This window comes from Podarcis gaigeae (assembly GCF_964106915.1).
Source record: "Podarcis gaigeae genome assembly, chromosome: 8".
Lineage (NCBI taxonomy): Eukaryota > Metazoa > Chordata > Lepidosauria > Squamata > Lacertidae > Podarcis > Podarcis gaigeae.
The window spans coordinates 39,599,627-39,621,409 of record NC_139684.1 but is presented as its reverse complement, the minus strand read 5'-3'; the positions used below and the strand labels follow the sequence as shown (position 1 = coordinate 39,621,409).

The 21,783-nt window shown below is 42.5% G+C and overlaps 2 protein-coding genes across 15 annotated transcripts in view; one reads left to right on the top strand and one right to left on the bottom strand.

Annotated features, from left to right (window-relative positions):
- Positions 1-4,527, top strand: part of GSE1 (Gse1 coiled-coil protein) — a 443,607-nt gene extending 439,080 nt beyond the window's left edge. For all 13 annotated transcript variants that reach the window (XM_083752957.1, XM_083752946.1, XM_083752952.1 and 10 more), the window contains one exon: positions 104-4,527. In XM_083752957.1, coding sequence (XP_083609083.1) covers positions 104-238 — 135 coding nt within the window. In that variant the 3' untranslated portion in view covers positions 239-4,527. The remainder of the gene's footprint in view (positions 1-103) is intronic.
- GINS2 (GINS complex subunit 2) lies at positions 2,965-13,011 on the bottom strand. Of its 2 annotated transcripts, none has more exons than XR_014567517.1 (5): positions 12,693-13,011; positions 9,864-9,978; positions 8,899-8,998; positions 7,176-7,842; positions 2,965-6,870 (listed from the first exon to the last, which is right to left on the bottom strand). XR_014567517.1 is itself a non-coding variant. In XM_083753018.1 (5 exons), exons 1-5 carry the CDS (start codon positions 12,780-12,782, stop codon positions 6,325-6,327), a joined length of 558 nt encoding a protein of 185 aa, XP_083609144.1. In that variant the 5' UTR covers positions 12,783-13,011; the 3' UTR covers positions 2,965-6,324. The 2 variants fall into 2 exon arrangements, 1 of the variants encoding a protein (XP_083609144.1); XM_083753018.1 differs by having other exon boundaries at positions 2,965-6,450; positions 7,716-7,842.
- Between the last annotated feature and the right edge of the window lie 8,772 nt (positions 13,012-21,783).

Below are 21,783 nucleotides of genomic sequence, written 5' to 3'. Positions count from 1 at the left end.
AGCTCTAATGTCATTTTTTCTGTTCTGTGCTTCAGGAACAAAATCCATTATTGTGGTTATACTAAATCATGTTTCTTGAAATGTCTCTTCTCTTCCTGTGCAGGAACTAAGGAACCAGAAGCAGAAGATTGTCTCTGAAAGGGAACGACTTCAGGCCGAACTAGATCACTTGAGAAAGTGCCTTGCGTTGCCTGCAATGCAGTGGTCTAGAAGTTACTTCAAGGGGTATCCCAGGTGACACTCCCTTGTACTAGGCCGAACATATAGTATAGAAATAATAATCTATTTTATTACCTGGAATATTTAATATTTTTCACTGGGAGGTTTGAAGCTTAAAAATAAAAGAGAATGTGCCATGCATGGAGCAATGGACTGTGGAATCCAGGAAAATCCAAACCCATCTCTTGAAAAGCTGCAACTGAATCTTTTTAAGCCTGCGAGTAACTTGCTTAGAAGGACTCTAGTTTTGGTTAAATTTGAAAGGGTTATTTTCCTTCTGCTTCCTCTTCTGCCTTTTTAAAATACTGTTTTTAATCCAGAGATTCCACCAATGACACTAACATCCATCTCCCGTTGAAGGGGCCGGGATTATCTCCATACATATGCTCCTTTTTGTTGCCATATAAGTTCAATTGCTATACTTTGGAATCTGCCCATTTTATTTCTGAAATACAGTTTCTCAATCCAAGAGGAGACAAGGTACACATCAGTTTTTGTTAGAATGAACTGGATATTTTGGATACAGAAATAATTATCTGCAGAGTAGTAGGCCTAGCAGAAGAAAATGCAGCTTCCAAACTTGACTTCCCATGCATCTATCAGCTTTTTGCTGGAAATGCATTTCACTTGAAAAATAAAAGTGAATAAATAAACTGAAGGTACCTTTTTATTACTGGGGAGGGGAGGATGTACAGAACAGTGATATACATACAACTCACAGATTATGTACCCCAGTGGGTAGAATTTTCATACAAAGATTTTACAATTAAAGAGTGAAAAAGGTGCTTCAGCCTTGTACTGTGTATATATTTAAAAATGTTTTGTATGTTTTTATTACTTTAATTATTGTTATAAAAAGCTTGCCATTTTCAATATGTTTCTGCTTTTTTTTCTTTTTGGCAAAAAGATAGCTTGCTTTTAGTGTTTGTACTGCTGCTGGTCAGGACATGAAAAAAATATTGAAATGTTTTTTTAAAAGAATTTTAAGGAAAAAGCTTTCCACTGGGGCACGTGCTATCACTTAGGCATTTTGCGATGCATAGCACCAGTTTCTGGTACAGTAAATTCTCCTGCGCAACTGGAGTGTCTTTTCCCCATTTCCCCCTGCCCTGCTACCCCTTTTTTCTTCAAGCACTTGGAATACTGAATGTCATATGATCTGTTGCTATTGAGAGAAGATCTTAGGGACTACACTATCAACGTTAGTGGACAATAATTGGCTTTGTCCATTTAACCAACACCACTCAAAATCGTAGCACTAGCAGCATCTATTATGTGAGGCTTCCAAAGAAGGAAACTTTATTCCAAAAACAGCAAACAGTTAATACAAAGGAAGAAAAATACTGTGATCTGTGCCTGAAGCTGTCTGTTTCCAACCTGCTTCATATACAGACCCAGTAGCACAGAAGCTACTTCTGGCACACAGTGTGACCCTATTCCACAAGAATGCATGTGTACATGAGACCATGAGGGTAGATTTCATGGGTCTTTCATACCTGACTGCCAGTGCAGTTTGCATAGCGTTCAGTTGGCTTACCCACATGGTCATGTTATTCACATGCCATGCACTCCTGAAGCAGGAGGGTCACATACACTAAAAATAAGTCCCAGGCTCCTAGGTCCAATATGTTGGGGGCCCTCAGCCTTGTACTAAACCCAGGTAAGAGATTTTTTTAAAAAAAAGTTCTACTCAAGTCATGTCTTATTTGGCCCATGTAGCTCCTGCCAAAATTTAGGACTCCTCTGACTGGTTATCAAGAGCTAGTTTGGATTAGTGTTTTCTTTCCATATTTAAGTATTAAACAACATTTTCATACACAGTCCTAGCAGGTGGTTTTGCTATCCTTCCTTATAATCCATGCATTTAAATTTTAAATTGGCAGCACTAGAAATTAAAGGCAAGGTGGATAAGCCAGACATCCATTCACCAACTGATTTGGTCTGCAAGCATGCTCTAAAAAAGCTCAAAGCTTTGATTTTTAAAGCCTCGCCTGACAAAGCAGGTTCTCCCTTTGCTTTGTTTATCAGTCTGGCAACACCAGTCTTTTGTGATGTATGGAAGCACTGTTAGATTAATCTATGTCCCTTTAAGGGAAGCCTAGAATCAATATTATAAAGGATCAGGCACATTATTTTATGTGCACTGATCTTTCACACTTGAGGGGATTATATACACAAGCAAGGCCCAGCCCTCCCAAGTTTAAATTTGTTTCCCCTTTGCCTTAACTATTCAAGGCCTCACCAACCAATATTTGCAGAATGTGTGGCAAAAGCACAATATTTTGACCAAGAATATAATATAACCCGGGGATTTGTAGCACCTTTATAGTCAAGGTTCACTGAATTTTGTCAGCCTTTTTGCATTTTATAATTTTAGTAGCTGATGTGCAATGCTTTTTGCTGTTGCTATTAAAAATTCTCTATCCCCGAATAATGACAATGAAAGGCAAGCGGGTGTGCTCTTGTAGGACTCTACAGTGGCCAGATGCAAAGTAAAACAAAGCTTCTATCCTTTTAAATAGCTGCTTAGAAGTAAATTCAGCTGGTGCAGTTTCCTCACCACTGTGTGACAAACCTACACCTGCCACAATTCCCTTTTCTATGCAACTCTTAAGAATACCAAAGCCCTGACCAGCCTCCAGAAGAAAGTTTATCTATTATAACAAGAAAGAAACCTAGAGCAAATTTATGGACCTGTGTGACACAATGTCCTCTTCCAGAATGCAGAAAGAGATTTTCCCCCCCCCATATTAGCAAGTGATCCTTCAAACAGCTAAAGCTGCCAGTTTCTGTAATAGTATTCTGAATATCCTTCCCTGATGTACTGAGACAATCGGCTCTATTGGAGCATGAAAGAAAAGAGCAGAAAAATGTAAAAGTCACTCATATTTCCCCCTCTGAATGATGTTAGGTCATTATCACCCATTTGCCTTCAAAGGAAAAAAAATACCTGATTGTCATTAATACTATTTCATTCCATAAAATAGGTTTTGCCAAAAAAGCAGAATACAAAATTATACCTTAAAAACTTGTTTTAGTCACACACCCTTAGGTCAGCTGAAAAGTATCAAAATAAGGGACCACAGGAAAACTCAGTTTGCAATAGTTTCAGTGCTCATTCTGGCCATTCAGGTTACAATATATGACCAGAGTAAAGTATTTATGTGAAGTATTGACAGAAGGCAACAAGCTGGCATTGTCAGATAAACCTAAGGTGTGGTGGTAATGTAGAAAGTCATAGTTTAATTAGGAAGGTGTTACGGGAACAAAGATGGGATAAAACATTAATGACTCTACTAATTTATTTCTGTCCAAATAATTATACATCCACTTTCAAGCTATCAAGGTTGAGTGTTAACTGAGGGTAATTTGGATGATATTTTCATACCATGTCTATCAAATTGTTGCAGTAGCAGTGTCTTTCAAGTCAGTGTAGATTACAGCTTTTATATCCTAGTGTTGGCAATGGACAGGGCCAGGGAGAGATGGGCATAGAAAGGAGGCCATTGCACTCATTTTTCTAAATGTAATTGCACTATGTGTATCTTTTTCTTTCAACTGAGCAGAATGTAGGTTAGACTATATGGGAAGATGCTTGCACCACGCTGCTCCAGCTTTTACAAGCCCAACATGTGCTGTTTAAGGACACACATTAGAGCCAATTGGCTTGATTTCTATATATCTACATACAAGAGTAAATAATGAATGTGCACTTACTCAAACTCAGTTGAATTCAAATCCAGATTCAGTGGTACACAAGCTGCCAGATCAGTCACAATTTCCCATTTAGAACAAGCCTGCGTTGTCTGAAATACGTATGCCTTTCCCTCAAACAATGCAAAAAAGCATGAAGGCAGAGAGGTTAGGAGGTGCTAGTATGAAAACTACAGTATCCCATCTTGGAGCAATCCATCTTTCAAAACATTCTCTTCTACAATGATGGGAGTCAATTCCTTCTCCCACCTACCCCATCCGTCCCCAACTTTCTGGCCCACTGCTTAAATTCTCAAGACTACCCCATTTGCTCTCCATTGCCCCCAGGGCCATGCTGACTGGTTGTTGTTATAAGAGGTGCAGAATTTCTCAAGCAACTAAACACAGAGCATGAAGGGAGAGCAGGAGGATAAAGCCCAGACTGGCTGGGGCAGTTTAGATGCTGTGAGACAAATTAAACCTGTTTTAAGTGTACTTGTTTGAATTTAATGTAATGTAATATATTTGTTGAATGTAGTAATTAGGTATTTATGAATATATTGCTGTAATTTCTGACAACATCCAAAAAATAAAATGTTCCTAAATCATGACAAAGGATTATTTTCCCAGCAGCCCCAGTGGTGGATGGAAACTACACCGACTGTGTATAAATTAAAATTTGAAGTGTTAACTATGCTTAAAGACACAGATCAAACCTTTCAACACAATCTGGCATTTTATACAGTATTCACTATGAAGGCATCATACTGCCATTGCCCCAACTATACACTAAGCTAGTTGTTTATTCTCCACTTGGATGAGCAGGCAAGCTAGAAACCTGCAAGGGCTACAACATACACAGCCACCCTAGGACATGAATTCCAAAAGCTAGCACTAAGCTGAACTAGCTCACAAGTCAGCACTAAGTAATACTAGAGAGCACAAAATATGGCAGAAGATGCTATTGAAGGAACAGTTAGAAATCATGGTTTTGCATGAAGTAAGTATGATTAATGGATTCCTCAAACAAGGCAAAGATTGTTACAGATTAAAGTAGTATGCATTTAAGAATGTTGAAGTGGTATGGTATATATTCTCCCATTACAAGCAACATCTAGCACCATCATCAATAATGTTACTTTGTCACTACATAGTTTAACCTCTCCTACATTTTTTATATTGCAAATGAAAAAATTAACAGGTTGAGCTTGGACTGGGACTCTGCATTATAAAAATATCAAGCATTTCAAAAAAAGTTTACAAACATTGCACTAAAAAGTACAAAATCACAATACTTTTTGAAGAACTACTTTAATGATCAAGTATCTTGCAGACAGCCAGCAGAGGTCAGTGTGTTGCTGCCTAAACAATGTACACTTTACTGCAGTCAAAGAATCTGCCTCATTGCCAAGTGTCAACATAACAGTATTTGGACTACACACTCCTCTTTATTATTTTCTTCCCTTCTGCCCCTACCAACAGCTATAAAGGTTACAAACCAGACAGGTAGGAGCACTCACTGTATGACTGAGGGACTGAGTCCTAACAGTCAATGAATACCTACATAATTAAAATGGGGTAGATTCTGACTAGCAAGTGACTGGCTTTAGGAAATTTAGAGCAAAGAATCTACAGCAGAGATAAAATGCAGGTACATAAAACAAATTGATTTACTCTGTGAAAAACAGAAACAAGGCACATGTTCTCGCTTTCCGCAGACACACATACACAAAGCAGTTCACTTCAGTGGTTGCTGACAAAGCAACCAGAGAGGATCCTTTATCTCTTGAGGACAGTTGACAAATAGACTGCAGTAAGTGATATCACAGTGGAAGCACACAGTGCTCTGCTGGAAAGATGGGTTATCACTCCCCAGGCAGGCTCACAGGAGTGCTGTGCAGCCAGGTGTATAAAATAGTCTCACTCTGTCATCTTTCCCAGAGGCATCTGAAAATAACGGCCCACTGAGGAAGTGGATCCTGTGGAGAAGGATCAATTCATTTTCTTCTAGTTTTAAGACTGAGAGTAAAGCAATCTAACAAAGTAGCAAGACAACTGCAGAGTTGCAGCCAATTCACCTTGGAATGACAGTCACACAGGAGCTGAGAGGACTGTTGCACAGGATCATCTGTTTGCTGAGGAGAGCTATTGTCAAAAAAGGCTGTGCACCCCAATTGCTGAGGATAGATACAAACCCCTGTGTTGCTGGCAGATTGGATCAGCCTTAGTTTTCCAGTATTTGTCCACAAAAGGATATGTTATACTGAGCCTTCCCCTGACATCGTCTTTGCCTTCAATACAATCTTATAGGAGTACTGGAGACCAATATTTTACAGAGGCAGCTGCCTAAAGCTCAGGAAAAACTGCTGAGAAGCAGAACGTCAGCATGTATTTCATGGAAGATTTCGATTGTCAAAAGTCCTGAGACTGGGAACTTTCTCCAGGCTGGAGATTTGTACGGAGCTTGTACATATGATCTAAAGCTTGAGTAAGGAAAGCCCCAGTAGTGTTGATCTCCATTAGAGTCAGATTATCCAGCTTATAAGAGAGAAGGAACAAATGTTACAAAACAATAAGCACAAGATTTGTAAAAAAAATAAAAATTACAGTTATGTGGTCACGTAAGGAATAACAGAATCTGGTTGTACCCCTCAATAGTTTCAGTAAGCATGTTTCTAGTTCACATAATTGCAAAGCTAGGGCTTAGTGACATTTATGCATAATCTTCCAAAAACATGTAAGATTAGATTGTGTTTTTATTGACTAGGGCAAGGGATCCCCTAGTTTCATTTACCCCAAGGATGGTAAACCTGTGACCCTTTAATTGTTGGACTCTCAGCTCCCATCATCCATGAAAATTGACACATTGCCTGGGGCTGATGGGAGGTAGAATCCAGCAACAACTAGAGGGCCACAGGTTCCCCATCCCTGATTTATACATTTATTTCCTCCTAAATTCTCAGTCTTGAAAATTGTCTCCAAATACTTCAAACAGGACTACAGCAAAGATAGCCTACTAATCCAGTCCAGTTGTTGTGTTCCATGTAGAATTTCTGCTCAGAGAATTTGAGAGAAGGGGGTAGTAATGGGACACCAGCCACATTAAAAAATCCTGCAGTGCAGTCTTCCCCAACCTGGCTCCCTTGAGTTGTTTTAGACTACAGCTACCATCAGACCTAGCCAGCCTGACAAACAAACAAACAAACAAACAAACAAACAAACAAACAAACAAACAGGGATGTGGTAAGAGTTGTAGTTAAAACATCAGGGTTGGGAAAGGCTGCTGTAGTATCTGAACTGTTTCACATACATACATGATATTTATAACATCCTGATACGGAACCAAACTAGAAAATAGGGTGGTTTCGTATAATACAGATTAAGGGAGCACATCTACAAATGTGCACAAGTATTTCAAGAATAGACTTGCTTCATGCATCTGAGCAGCAAGAAGATGCATTTGACTGGAGCTCTCTAGTGCTGTACATAATGGCAAGATCAATGCATATCATCATTCAATAAGTAAGATTCAGTGCACAGTTGATTCATAACATTCAAAGCAAAATTGCAAACATTCATGCAAAAGACTATACAATGCTTGCAAGTATAAATCAGTGTCAGAAGAGCAGCAATCAAAAAACACAAAAAACTGCTGCCACCATTTCTTGCTAACTAGGAAACCACTGCCACTTTCACTATCAATTTTAGATGACTCCCACAACACACTGCTTGAACATGCACTACTCATATATTTTCATGTACTATACTACAAAACTTAGCAACTCATCACAGATTCCTCTTACCCTGGCATGAGCTTCCTGCTGTCTAACAAAGCTATCAGCAGACAACCGGAGTTTTGCAATTCGAGTATCCCAGATATCCTTAACCAATGTTCGGATCTCATCTGCCTTTGGAATATTGTCCACAGCACTAATGGAGAAGGGAAAGTTATCAGAATGGGTGAAGAACTGTACTTCAGTGGTAGAGCATCTGCTCTGAATGCAAATGGTCCCAGATTCAATCCCTGGCACCTCTAGATATTTTATAAATATTTCAAAACTACCTTCCACTATACCATCACAACATATTAAAACAGCACTACATATTCTAAAACTAATTAAAACATATATATTGTCCACTAGCATCTTAAGAGACCAACTCAGTTTGTTCTGGGTATAAGCTTTCGTGTGCATGCACACTTCTTCAGATACCTGTGTGTGTGTGCATGCACACAAAAGTTTATACCCAAAACAAACTTAGTTGGTCTCTAAGGTGCTACTGGACAATTTTTAATTTTTTTATATATATTTTGACTGCATCAGACCAACACTGCTACCTACCTGAATCTAAAACATTAACGTGAAATAGGCAAGATAAGAAAGCCACTGCCAATCGGTGCAGAAAATACTGAGCTAAATGGACCAGTGGCCTGACTCTTTAAAAGGTAAGCTTTCTACATTCCTAGAATAGGCTACAAAAGAACAATTGTCACTTTGTATGCTCATTTCATAAATTGCTGGACATAAGCAATATTCATCAACTTCTAAAGCAGTTGTTATTTTCCCCATATCTGAAGCTAAAAAACACTGGATGAGCTGAATTCTACATTATTGCAAATGAGAATATTGAACTCTGTGTCAACCTAGTTTTGAAGCTAAAGGTTGGAGAAGAGAGATATACTGCCATTACAACAAAAGTTAAGCACCATACTAATAGATGCAAACATCTGCATTTGATAAGCACTCTGGACAATGTTGATTTAATGTTCCCTTCTGGCTGTCATTCTCTCATATATAAAATTCATCATCGTCTAGATGAAATCTAATGTGACCCTAAATGGTTTGTTCATATTAGAACTGTCAACTAGAAATCTTGCCAGTGAGGATTCCTTGGAATGATTTGGCTTTTAACTGTAAGCTACCCTGAGCTAGGCAAATACATTGGAATATCAGGATACATTTTCTAAATCAATCAAAAAACACTCACTAGTTCAGCAACAACTTTGTTAATTCCATGTAGAATGGGCTAGGCATTGGAGTGAAAGTATCTTCCTTGCGCTCCTGATCCCGAATTTGCTCCAGTTTTTCTAGAAAGTGATCAAAAAGAGATATGGCATACAAAGAACTAGATGCTGTAATTTCCTGCTTCCAGCAGAAATAAATCTCGCAGGAACAACCACTTCATCAATACACTGCATAAAGAGGAGACAGCATTCCCATGGAGGAGCTTCAGCAATGAAAAGTTATTAACAGGAATCTGTTAGTCTAGCTAGCATGCTGTCATGTTCGGTAACAGTACTACTAGGGCTCCTAAAGAAATCAGCACCTCTATTGTGAAGACATTCTCCATCAAGACTCAAAAAGCCTGGTGTGATAATAGCACAAGTTGGCAAGTTAGGTAGAGTTGTGCTTAACATGAATGAGCAATCATCTCACTACTATAGACCTTTGTGAACAAACATAATGATTTGCCATGAAAACACATATTTGAAATCAAAGTTAAAGCACACTAATATAATCATAATTCTTGATGTCTTAGAATTCACTTGTTAAACTTATTTTTTTACATTGTTGTAAGCAGTTGATATATTTTTGATACAACAGTGTGTGTAAGTGTGTAATATATATATGTGTGTGTGTGCACGCGCACGCGCCTATATCACATATTGCTGAAAATAGTATAGCTTTCTATTTTTGAAAAAAGTATGTTATTTTTAAAACATTAATATGAAGTTAAGAACTTTAGAAACTGTAACGTTCAATCAGAATTTTTAAAACCTATGCTGAGATGCTGTGATAAATGTGGATGGATAGCCAGGTAAACAAATTTTAAAAGCAATTAAAGATATTCTAGCAATTGAGAAACAATAACTTCAACTCAAGCAGCAAAAATCCAACTCCTATGAGAGGCCACTCACAGTTAATAACTTACTTGCAGGTGATAGTTCTTACCTACATCCATCCATTCTGGAGGTATAAGTCGACACTTCTGTCTTTGCTTTAGGTTGATAGCCAGCCAGAGAGGCACATCCACAGGCAGCCCAGGATTAAAGGGACCCAAGTCCCCCTAAGTGAGACATTCACAATGAGGTGCATAAGAAGCTGCCTTGTATAACTGTATGTAGCTCAAGGACTTGGCACTGCATGGGAGAAACTACCCACTTTTTCATACATGAGTTTTTGCCAGCCCTGCCTAGAGATGCTTAGGAATAACACCTGAAACCTTTTGAATACAAGAAGAGAAGAAGAAGAGTTTGGATTTGATATCCCGCTTTATCACTACCCTAAGGGGACACGGGTGGCGCTGTGGGTTAAACCACTGAGCCTAGGACTTGCCAATCGGAAGGTCCGCAGTTCGAATCCCTGCGACGGGGTGAGCTCCCGTTGCTCGGTCCCTGCTCCTGCCAACCTAGCAGTTCGAAAGCACGTCAAAGTGCAAGTAGATAAATAGGCACCGCTCCGGCAGGAAGGTAAACGGCGTTTACGTGCGCTGCTCTGGTTTGCCAGAAGCAGCTTAGTCATGCTGGCCACATGACCCGGAAGCTGTACGCCGGCTCCCTCGGCCAGTAAAGCGAGATGAGCGCTGCAACCCCAGAGTCGGCCACGACTGGACCTAACGGTCAGGGGTCCCTTTACCTTTTACCTTTAAGGAGTCTCAAAGCAGCTAACATTCTCCTTTCCCTTCCTCCCCCACAACAAACACTTTGTGAGGTGAGTGGGGCTGAGAGACTTCAGAGAAGTGTGACTGGCCGAAGGTCACCCAGCAGCTGCATATGGAGGAGTGCAGACGCGAACCCGGTTCCCCAAATTGTAAGACTACCGCTCTTAACCACTACACCACACCATACAAAGCATGTATACCACCACAAGGGAAAGTCATAAGTCCTTTTTTGGGGGGGCAATTCTGATATCTTTAACTGCTTGTTAAGCTTCATTTCTGGGGAGAAGTGACTAAGCTGAATTTTCAGGGAATAATTCAAAGCTATATTATAATTAAGCTGGTCAATGGTCCATATAGCACAGCACTGTCTACTGGAGTAGCCAATGTGTTTCAATTCAGATATAGCTATATTCTCAATGACCACAAATAGGTTATTCCCTCATTTCATCTGAGATGTTTATTCTTTAATATATTCAAAAGACATGACCATGTATGGAGGACTGCAGGAGAAACAGGAGTCAGGAAAAGTCATTATCAACCTGCTCCCTGTCTCCCCTACAATACAATCAACTGTCTTGTGGGAAATATCCTGATGGTTTTGAAAATGTTGATATTGCTTGTTGTTTTTTAAAGTTGTTTAATAATTTCTTTAAAGCCACCTTCAAAGGATTTGTATTCTAAAATGTGGGATAACTGCAACACACATTATTACCCTACTGTAGCAAAAAGAGAATATGTTTTGCAACACCCAAGTACAGTCATGGGGAAAAGAAAGTACACCCTCTTTGAATTCTGTGGTTTTAAATGTCAGGCCAAAATAACAATCATCTGTTTCTTAGCAGGTCTTAAAATATGGTAAATAAAACCTCAGATGAACAACAAAACATATTACTCCGTGTCATTATTTAACAAAAATAAAGTTAAAATGGAGAAGACATGTGTGGAAAACTAGGTACACCCTTACTGCTTCCATAGGAATTAAGAGGCTAAGTAGCAGACAGGTGCTGCTAATCAAATGCCCTTACTTAACTGATCATCAGAAAATGTGACCACCTCTACAGATGCTGAAGTTTTAGCCATTTGCTGGTCTGGAACATTCAGGTGTGTTTTAACACAATGCCAAGAAGGGAAGACATCCCAACTCATGGCTCTTGCACTGGCATGTAAAGCCCTAAACAATCTGCAGTCCCAAAATAAAGAGCACACCCTCCCTTATAAACCTGTCTTAAGATATGCAGGAAAGTCCAGCAGGCTGTTTTACCATCCTGTTAAGCTTGTGGGGTGGTGGTACATGGAAGGAGCTTCTCTGGGATGGCCCCCAAGTTGTGGAATGTACTCCTTTCAGAGCTTCAGAGCTGCATCTAGCCCCAGCAGAGGCCAAATCCAGCATACCACTCACTCTGCAGTGTTCCTGATGGTTTTGTGTTCGCGTTTACAATCTATTGGTGTTGTTACGCAGCACGATGTGGCTAGTGTGTTGTTTAAAGCAGTATGCAACTTTGTATTGGGACTGCATGGTGAAAAGTAAACTATAAAGCTGTAACAATTAATTTCAATGGGTCTACTCTGAGTAGCACTTCGTTGGCTACAACCCTGTATTCCAAAGCGACGTAAGGCTCACTTTTTATTGCTTAATATGATTTGAAAAAAGTTGACTCTTGCTCAATGACCATGTACTGATAATTTCAAATCCTTCATTTTTTAATCGTTTTGTTTCGACAAGGTGCTAGGAGTCCTACGTTTTTTCATTGCATCTTCCCTCTTTTCAAGAGCTGCCTGCGTTATTCAAAGGCGAGGCATAAGCAGTAATATAAGTAACTACTATTGGGTGTGCTTTTCCCCTGCCATTTTTTTCGTTCGAGGTACTTATTAGAGGAATATATAGCACAAATACACCGTTAATAAAACATTACTATTAACCGCAAGCCCCCGCCCTCCGCTCCATGATTTCGTCTTTTAAACGCTGATCTCCCACCCCACGCCGGCCGCCCCACTTCTTTCTAATCCTCTTTGCTTCCATCCCATAATGTTCTCTTCCTCACACTTCGACCTCGGTCGGCATTTCATGACTACCCGCCTCCGACGTCCCGCCAGCCGGGCTCCCTCCGCCGCCGACCCACCCCAATGAGGTAAATCCGGTCCATGCTGAAGTTGGGTATGATGGTGACCAGCTCCTGCTCGGCCAGGAACTCGGCTTCGGCGGGATCCATCGGAAGACGAAAAGAGGCGACCTGGCAGAAGCTAGGCCTCACACCGCCCCGGGAGCACCGTGAGGGGAGACGGCGGAAGAAGCAAAAAGCGCGCCGTCTCAGCGCTCGCGACCACGAGACGCTGAGGGGACTATGCCTCTCATTGGTTGAGGGGGGGGACAAGCTCCACCCACTAAGCCCTCTCCGTTATTATAGGTAAGTCTCTCTCGCGCGCAAAGTTTCCTCTCCCCGTCTGAGGTAGTAGAGCCTGCGATTGGCCAGAGAGCAAAAGCAAGGCCCCGCCTACCGCTTACTGTATGAAAAGTCTCTGCCTCTTTTTTCGCGCGCTCATCCGCGCCGTGAGTTAAAGGAGTCCCTCATTGGTTGGTGTGGGAAAATAAGCCCGCCCGCTACCCTCTCCGTCATTTGAAAGGTTCTCGCGCGCACAATCCTCCCTTCTTGCCCCCGGTAGTGGCGCATGTCATTCAGGCAACACAAGAGCGCCGCCCACCTACTCCCTACGATAGGAAAGTCTCCGACTTTCCTTTCCGCTGTCGTTCCCTGCCTGAGCTATCAGCCCTGGAACTGATTGGCTACCAAGAGCAAGCCCCGTTCACTTCCAGCTGCTGCTTCCTATGAAAAGTGCGGGATATTCCACCCCCTCACTCGCACGCCAGGAGGCTGGGGCGTTTGGTTGGTGCCTGTTATGTACTAAGCTTGGATCCTAGACTAGGCAGGTAGGATCCTAGAATGCAGCAACCTGATTGGCCTGCAGGAGCAGCCCAATCAGGCTCCAGGAGGGAAGAAGAATCAGACGGGACTCGTGTAAATAATGTACAGTGGTACCTCGGGTTACATACGCTTCAGGTTACAGACTCCACTAACCCAGAAATATTACCTCGGGTTAAGAACTTTGCTTCAGGATGAGAACAGAAATCGTGCTCCAGCGGCACGGCATTAGCTAAAGTGGTGCTTCAGGTTAAGAACAGACCTCTGGAACGAATTAAGTACATAACCAGAGGTACCACTGTATATAAAGCCTGAGGTTTGGGGGGAAATTCATTCACTGTTTTATGAGCTGTAATAAAGAGCATGAACTCACTCTGCAAAATGCATGAAATCACTATGGCGGCGAAAGTAGGATCCTGCTGAGCTGTCCGCTGTGTACTGCACTGCATCCACCACTGGCAACACTGCTGCATTGCACCATGCATCCAGGCTACAGCTCTGGGACCCAAGGACCCGAAATGGCAACAGACAACAACTTCACACTGTTCAACCCAGCCTCAGGAGACTGGGGAGGATATGCCACCCGTTTCCAGTTCCTCCTGGAGGCAAAGGACATCACCAATGCAGCCAAGAAGAGGGCGGCATTCTTCAGCGTCTGCGGAGAAGAAACGTTCGAGATCACCCGAGTCCTCCTCGCACCCGCAAATATCGTGACTGTTCCCTACGACACAATAATGGAACGGCTGAAGGGGCACTTCTCGCCACTTCTCGCTATCTCGGCGGTAGCGTGTCGCAACGCCTTCTATGCAAAGCGGCAGGCCCCTGGAGAAACTATAGCCAGGTATGTGACCTCCCTCCGCCGGGCTGCCGGGCTCTGCAACTTCACAGAACTGGAGAACATGCTCCGCGACCGCCTTGAGGCGGACTGAGAACCTGCAGCGGTGCCTCTACGACAAGAAGGACCTGATGTTCCAGGTCGCCCCAGAGGAGGCCCTGGCAATTGAAGCCACTGAGAGGTCAGCTCAAGGATTCTAGTCAAACTCATCGTCCCAACTGAGGGTCCACCGCAAGGACCTCACCGACAACTGAGAATCTGACAAGGAGGATGTGCACTGAGTGCAGCAGCACACACAAGCTGCACGCCCACCACAACAGCCTCGGCCGGAATAAGAGAACAGCGCAAGCTGCAGGGAGAGCCACAAGAGAAGGACTTCCCGTTTCCGCAACGCAGAATGCTGACAATGAAGAAAAGCGGGACACATTGCCCGGGCACCTATTGGCTGGAGGTTTTTGTTTGCTTTCCCCCACCCACCACACTATATTGGGGTTTTTCCAGTTTGTGGCCTCTGGCTCATGTCCTTGGTCCCTTCTTGTCTTACTGGCTTGTTTCACATCAACCAGGATCTGATAGCAAAGCCTGAGCGTGATTTGATCCTTTAAAGCGGAGGCGGAACCTGTGGACTACAATTCCCATCATTCTTAACTATTGACTGGCTGGTAGGGCTGGGAATGTCTCTTGCCTGACTGTCTCTCCAGCTTGCTGCTTTACTTCTGGATCACATCACTGCAGTGCAACTGAACTCCAAACTCTGGCTTCATCCTTTTTTTTTTCCTTTTTTTTTTAGGACAAATGGTTCTGTTTTATTGCCTACATAGCACAAAGGGACCAGGAGCTGGATGAGGAAGTCTACCCATATGCAATCTCACACATAACCCCTTTCATTTGTTTCTTTAATGGCCCATCATGGGCTATAGCCTCAACACAGGAAGCTATCCTGGCTTATATTTAGCACTTGCTTGATCCAGGGGTTAGTAGGATCTCACATGCAACCTTCTTCCTCCCCTGCTCCCCAACTCATAACATTATGTTCTAGTTTCACATTGCAGGACAAGATTGGTAACCATTGGACAAAGCATATTCCATAGGAGCTTCTTCATTTTTTGTTTCTTGCGATATTTGCGGGAAAATATGATTAATCTCATCTGCATGCCATTGCTTTTTTGCTTTATTTAAGATTTCTATTTGTTAAATAAAGCATTTGAAAATCATTTCATTGACATCTTGTTATTGAGGAACCCCTGAATTCCTCAGAGCACACACTTACCAGATGACAGGTGACAGATAGGGATCTGGCAGGAAAGAAACTAAAAGCACAACTTTGCAATTTCAAAGCACCATTCCTGTGTCTACATACATTTCGCAAGGTTCATTTCCCACATGATTTAGTGCTGGCCCCCAACTGGGGTAACTTTAAAAGAGACTATTTTTAATTTAAATTATGAAACTCTTCTTATGAAGGGTCTTGAATTGATTTCATAATACAATAAAGACAATATGGTGCAACTGCATATATAAAAACAAGTACAATACATATATTGACTAGAGCAAATTCATGGGGACTATTGTGTCTATTGTGATGGCTATGTCCACTGTAGGAGGTGATAGCCTCTGAATACCAGTTGCTAGGAATCACAATCAAAGACGGTGCTGTTGCACTCAGGTCCGGTTTGCAGGCTTCTCATTGGCATCCTGCTGGCCACTGTGAGAACTGGATGCTGGACTTGATGGACCACTGGCCTGATCCAGGAGGGCTCATAGTCTGTCACTGGGTTGGGTTCAGGAGGTGGTGGCAGTGTGTGACAGGGCATTTTCTGTGGTGGCTCTCAAGTTGGAAAGGGTGGAAATTGCTGCATGTTTGCGCCTACTGTGTGCAGTCCCTATTGCACTTGTCCATCAAAGTTCTGTTCCTACAATGGCAGGGGCTTGTGGTGGTCACAGGAAAGCACACTGAAAAGGCTGCATCTGGTAAGACCAAGCTTTCAGCAACTCAATGATGAACATCCACTGTTATGCACAAAATTCAACTTCCTTCTGATGGAAAACAGCACTTGAGATGCAGAAAAAAAGCTGCATCTTATAAATGGGTGGCTGCCAGCACTTGTGACAGGCTTGTCTCAGGCAGAGCACCACTATGCACTCCGTTTTCATGTGCAAAGTGCATGCACCAATGGGTGTTAAAATTAATTCACTCGCTAAGTAAACTTCCATATGTTTTCCCTGAAAACAACAACCAGGAATTGTTGAAGGGATAAATAACGACACAACAATCTTTAGGCACTCTTCAGAGACATTTTAATGTCCAAAGTTCTGAGTCAAGGAGGGAAAGGGTGGCTTTCATTGAAGAGTGATTTAGAGCATTGTCAACTGAGCAGTTAGACTGTCGCCATGGAAACTGAAAGCCTTCCAACAATATTAGCTGTGACAGTTCTATTTAATAGCCCATCCATGCAATCCTCTTCAAAATACTGCTTTATTCTTCTGCCTTTATATCTCTGCTGTAGCACAAACCTTGATGCAACAGAGAGTGAATTAAGAAGGATCGGGGTCTGGGGTAATAGTCACTGCCTCCTAAATAATACTTTTGAGGGGGTGGGAGGCGATCCTTCTTATCACCTTAGATCTTATCATTTCATCTTTGTGTTGCATTAATAAAGATTATAAGTGATTATGATTGGAGAGTTGGGAAGGTAACTATAATCTTCCTTCTGTTCCTGAGACTGAAATGTCTTGTCATGTCTGGATCAGCCCTTCAGGTGTCTATTCAGTCCCTTCCCCACAAGCCCCTAAAAGAAGAAAATTTCATCATCTTGGTTAAAGCAGATAAGGTCTCCATTCAACCAGTTAAAAAAACAAAAAACATCTATATATCCATCCATCATTTTATTTGTATGCCACCTTTCCAGAGTTAAAACCATGCTCTAGGTGGTTGACTTACAACATGAGAAAATACGTAATTACAAGCATAACAAAAGTTTATGTTGGCTTCCGTCTATCTTGAGAGAAAGTGGAGTGTGCCTCTGGGAGTGATGTCAAAGAGCTGTGTTAGGTCCAGTTGTGGATGTCTCTTGGGTTGCGGCACTCATCTCACTTTACTGGCCGAGGGAGCTGGTGTACAGCTTCAGGGTCATGTCGCCAGCATGTGACCCTTCTGGCAAACCAGAGCAGCACACGGAAACACCATTTACCTTCCTGCCAGAGTGGTACCTATTTATCTACTTGCACTTTGACGTGCTTTCGAACTGCTAGGTTGGCAGGAGCAGGGACTGAGCAACAGGAGCTCACCCTGTCACGGGGATTCAAACTGCCAACCTTCTGATTGGCAAGGCCTATGCTCTGTGATTTAACCCACAGCCCCACCCATGTCCCGCTAGTATATGGGTAGACGAGTCTAAAAAGGAGGCTTAGTTTGGTCAGAATTGAGTATATACTTCCAGAGTTAAGGCTAAATACATTGTTTCTGTCAAATGAGCCACCATTGCTACTAGAGGGCTACGAAATTAGATAGTACATCTACCCATGTACTATCTGAAACCCTAGGGGCACATTGGTTGCCAAATGTGACACCCCCCCCCCCCCAGTTCTCCTGCCCCATTACAAGGATAAGGGCTAGGAAAGCGTATGGCATGACTTTGAGATCTAACAATGCTAAAGTCAGAAGCCTCTTTTCAATGCAAGGTTCAGCTTAGAATAACCAATGAGCAGTCATGAAGAGACAGTGAACCAGCGCATGTCAAGCAGGAGCACAAGAAGCTGCCTTATACTGAGTTCTATCATTGGTCCATCCAGCTTAGTACAGTGGTACCTCGGGTTAAGTACTTAATTTGTTCCGGAGGTCTGTTCTTAACCTGAAACTGTTCTTAACCTGAAGCAGCACTTTAGCTAATGGGGCCTCCTGCTGCTGCTGCGCCGCCAGAGCATGATTTCTGTTCTCATCCTGAAGCAAAGTTCTTAACCTGAAGCACTATTTCTGGGTTAGCAGAGTCTGTAACCTGAAGCGTATGTAACCCGAGGTACCACTGTATTCTCTCCACTGACTGGCAGCAGCTCTCCTGAGTTCCCAGTCCTACCAGGAGATGATTCTGGGAATTGATCCTGAGACCACCTGTGCACAATGCAGGTGCTCTATCCCTGAGCTATTGCAAGTACACTCTCTCTCTCTCTCTCTCTCTCTATATATATATATATCTACACACACACACACACACACACCGTCCATTCATCTAGGTCAGTATTGTTAAAACTGACTGGCAGCAACTCTCTCGGTTTCAGGCAGCAGTTTTTCCCAGTGTTCCCTGAAGGTGCCAGGGATTGAACCTGGACCTTCAGCATGCAAGTTGCCCTCCTTTCCCATCCAACCTCTGCTTTGTTGTCATCAGCCTGCCCTATTTCCGGGCTTCCTCAACTCTCCTCCTACACCCACCCCTGGAAGCCTAGCTGGCATGCACTGCTCTGTCTGTCCCATCATTTACCAAACAAATTTCTTGGGTAGAGGATGACAAAAGAAGGCTTGCTTTGTGCAGAATCTGGGGTGAGAAAACATACCAGGCAAACAAAAAACAAAAAACACAACCCTCTGTCTCTCCGAAACAAAACAAAAACTCTCAAATATCTCACCCAGCATCAATCTTACAAATTGAGCAGCTCTGTGCATGGTAAGTCCATTTGCACAAATTGCTTGGGTTTGTATCATTGGCTTTGGCTGGGTTCCAAAGAAGGATATTTCTTCAAGCGCTGCTCTTAGCGATGGTGTGGGAAGTTTGCGGAGTGAGGAGGTGCACTTGCATGTATTTTGGCATGTCTGAGCAATGGTTGAGGGCACAGGAACCAGACCAGTCAAATAAAACTACAAGCTGGCAATTCTTTATTTTCCCCTGCCCTTCCCTAGGGAACGATGCCCAGCGGATTTCTGATCCTCACATAGCTTATTTTAAATCTTTCCTTCATCCGCTTCCGCAACTATAGTTTAATTTTTTATTTCCAGGATTTGTACACAGGGAAAATAATACACTGCTCTTCAAAAGCCAATCGCCTGCCTGTCTCTGGGGAGCAATAATCTAAACCCGATTGGAATGCACTGCAGTGTAGCCAGGCAGCCTATAAACAGCTCTGACATGGTGTGAATACACTTTGGTGTCTTTTGCCATCTGCTGCTGCCATTAAAAAATTAAATTTCCATCTGTTTTTACACCCTTTCCCTACATACACACACACACACACACACACACACACACAGACCCTTCCCAGAGGCTTCAGATGAACCCTGTTCCTTGTTGCAAATCCTCAACTAACATATTCTTTCAGCAGACCATGTGCGTATGTGCAGCTGGGGGTCAGGTGGAATGGTCTGGTTTGCAAATGTTACTGATTTTCATGGGATTCAATCTATCAGTCTCACTGTTTGTTTACCTTCTCCCTTCCTGTTTAGTTTAGTTTCATTTAGTTTAGAATCCACAGGGGGGCAGGGGTGGAGAAAAAGGTGATGGTGGAAGAAACTCTAACCAAAATGTTATTTATACCTTACTGGAAGCATGGGATGGTTTGAAATGATGGGAACAGCTGGATTAACACCCCCCCACACACACACATAACGGCTGAGCCATGTTTGCAGACCACCAAATAGGATTTTCTATGCTTGATATAGTGCCCAGTCTGCCATAGTCACTATTAAAAGGCTAATCTGTCAATCTCTCTCCTTTTCTCATTTTCCCAGCCTTAAGCAGTTCTCCACATTTCCACAACAGTTTGGGAATATTTTTTTAGAGGTCCTCATGAAAATTCACCACCGTTTCTGGGTGACTTTCTCCTCATATTCACATTTCTGAATGTAATGATGCTTAATATACACCTCTTTGCAGAGCACACATTCCCTAATATTTACATGTCTCCTAATGTAATGCATTTTTGTATATTGCTTTCAGCAATGCACACTTTGTATGTCCATATATGCTTTACTTGGATGTGCATTGCAAAATCCAGAGAAGTGTGGATTTTGGAAGACGGCTGTGTTTCGATTCATATATTGTTTTAGAAAGAGCAAATTATGCAGCCATAGTCGTAGGAAGTTGCAGTTTAGGCCAGGGCAGTCCAACACACAGCCCGGGGGCCTCATCCGGTCCTCAAGGCCTTTTTTGGCTGCCCTCAGAAACCTCTGATGTCCCCGCCCCACAACCCTTGTGATGCCTTCCCAAAGCCAGGTAAGCAGGCCTTTGGGAAAGGCATGAGGACTCTGACAGGGTCCTAGAGTCCACCTGCCTCTTTCATAAAGCCTAATTAGTGTTTTTCTCAGCCTGTGTTGCTGAGAAGTAAGAAAGGAAATTTTATTCCAAAGTAGCTGAAAAGGAAGCTGAGGACACCAGAGAATTTGCAGCATAGATTTTTTTCTTCTTGTGTTGTGTTTTAAGATAAGCACAAATGCTCTGGCAAGAAGGCTATCTGTGGATTTCTGCAAGGTGGCTGATCCCTCAAGGGGGAGCAGATTCAGACAAATTAAAATATTGTTCTATTTCCTGCTTTTCGTTTCTTCTTATTATTGGGTGGTGGAAGGAAATTGAACTGCCTTTGAGGTCTCTTAGCAACAGCAGCTCATTCACTTTTGAACAAACCACACGCTTTGATCACAGCTATGTGTTGTTATTGGAACAATTATAGCTATATCCCAACAGTGCTGGATTTTGGACAGTGTCTCCCATCTCAATGGATGGTTCCAAAGAACCTTTAATAGAGTAAACAAAGGATAAGGAATATCAGGTCCAGTGTCTGAATGTGGCCCTCCAGACCTATCTGGCCCTCAGGACTCTCCCCAGGCCACACCCTTCAACAGCTTCACACACTCTCTGTACATGTTTTTGCTTGACTGGATGGAGAATAGAGGCGGGTGTAGCCTAGGTGTAGCCAAGTGTACTGGACAAAGGGGCAATTCACATGTGTTGCTCCTCCCACTTTTGAGGTAATAATGAGGTGTTTAAATTTGTTCATGCTAGAGGAAGTCAGATAATTTGGAGAGTGGGGAATTAAGCAGTGGCTAGACACTTCCTTCCTTTTCCTTGATGGGGTTCCTAGTTCACAGCAACCGTTTAAATGGTAAGCCTTCTTCTTCTTCGTCCGCCTCTGAGCTGGATTACAGAATGCGACCCAAGAACATGACTGCTGAGATGCAACATTAACTTTCTATTATTAATGCAATGGGGCAAAGAAGAGGCAGCGCGTGGGGAGCCATCATCCTCTCCTCCCCAGACCATTCAAGCCAGAGGAAGATTCTCAGTTTGGGATCTGTTTGTTTTAATTCTTCCTATTCATTATGTTTGTTGGATTAGTGATGTGCTGCTTCTTAATTAGAATAATAGAATTGCAGATCATCTAGCCCAACCCCTGCAATGCAGGTAAAAGGTAAAGGTAAAGGGATCCCTGACCATTTAGGTCCAGTTGTGACTGACCCTGGGGTTGCGGCGCTCA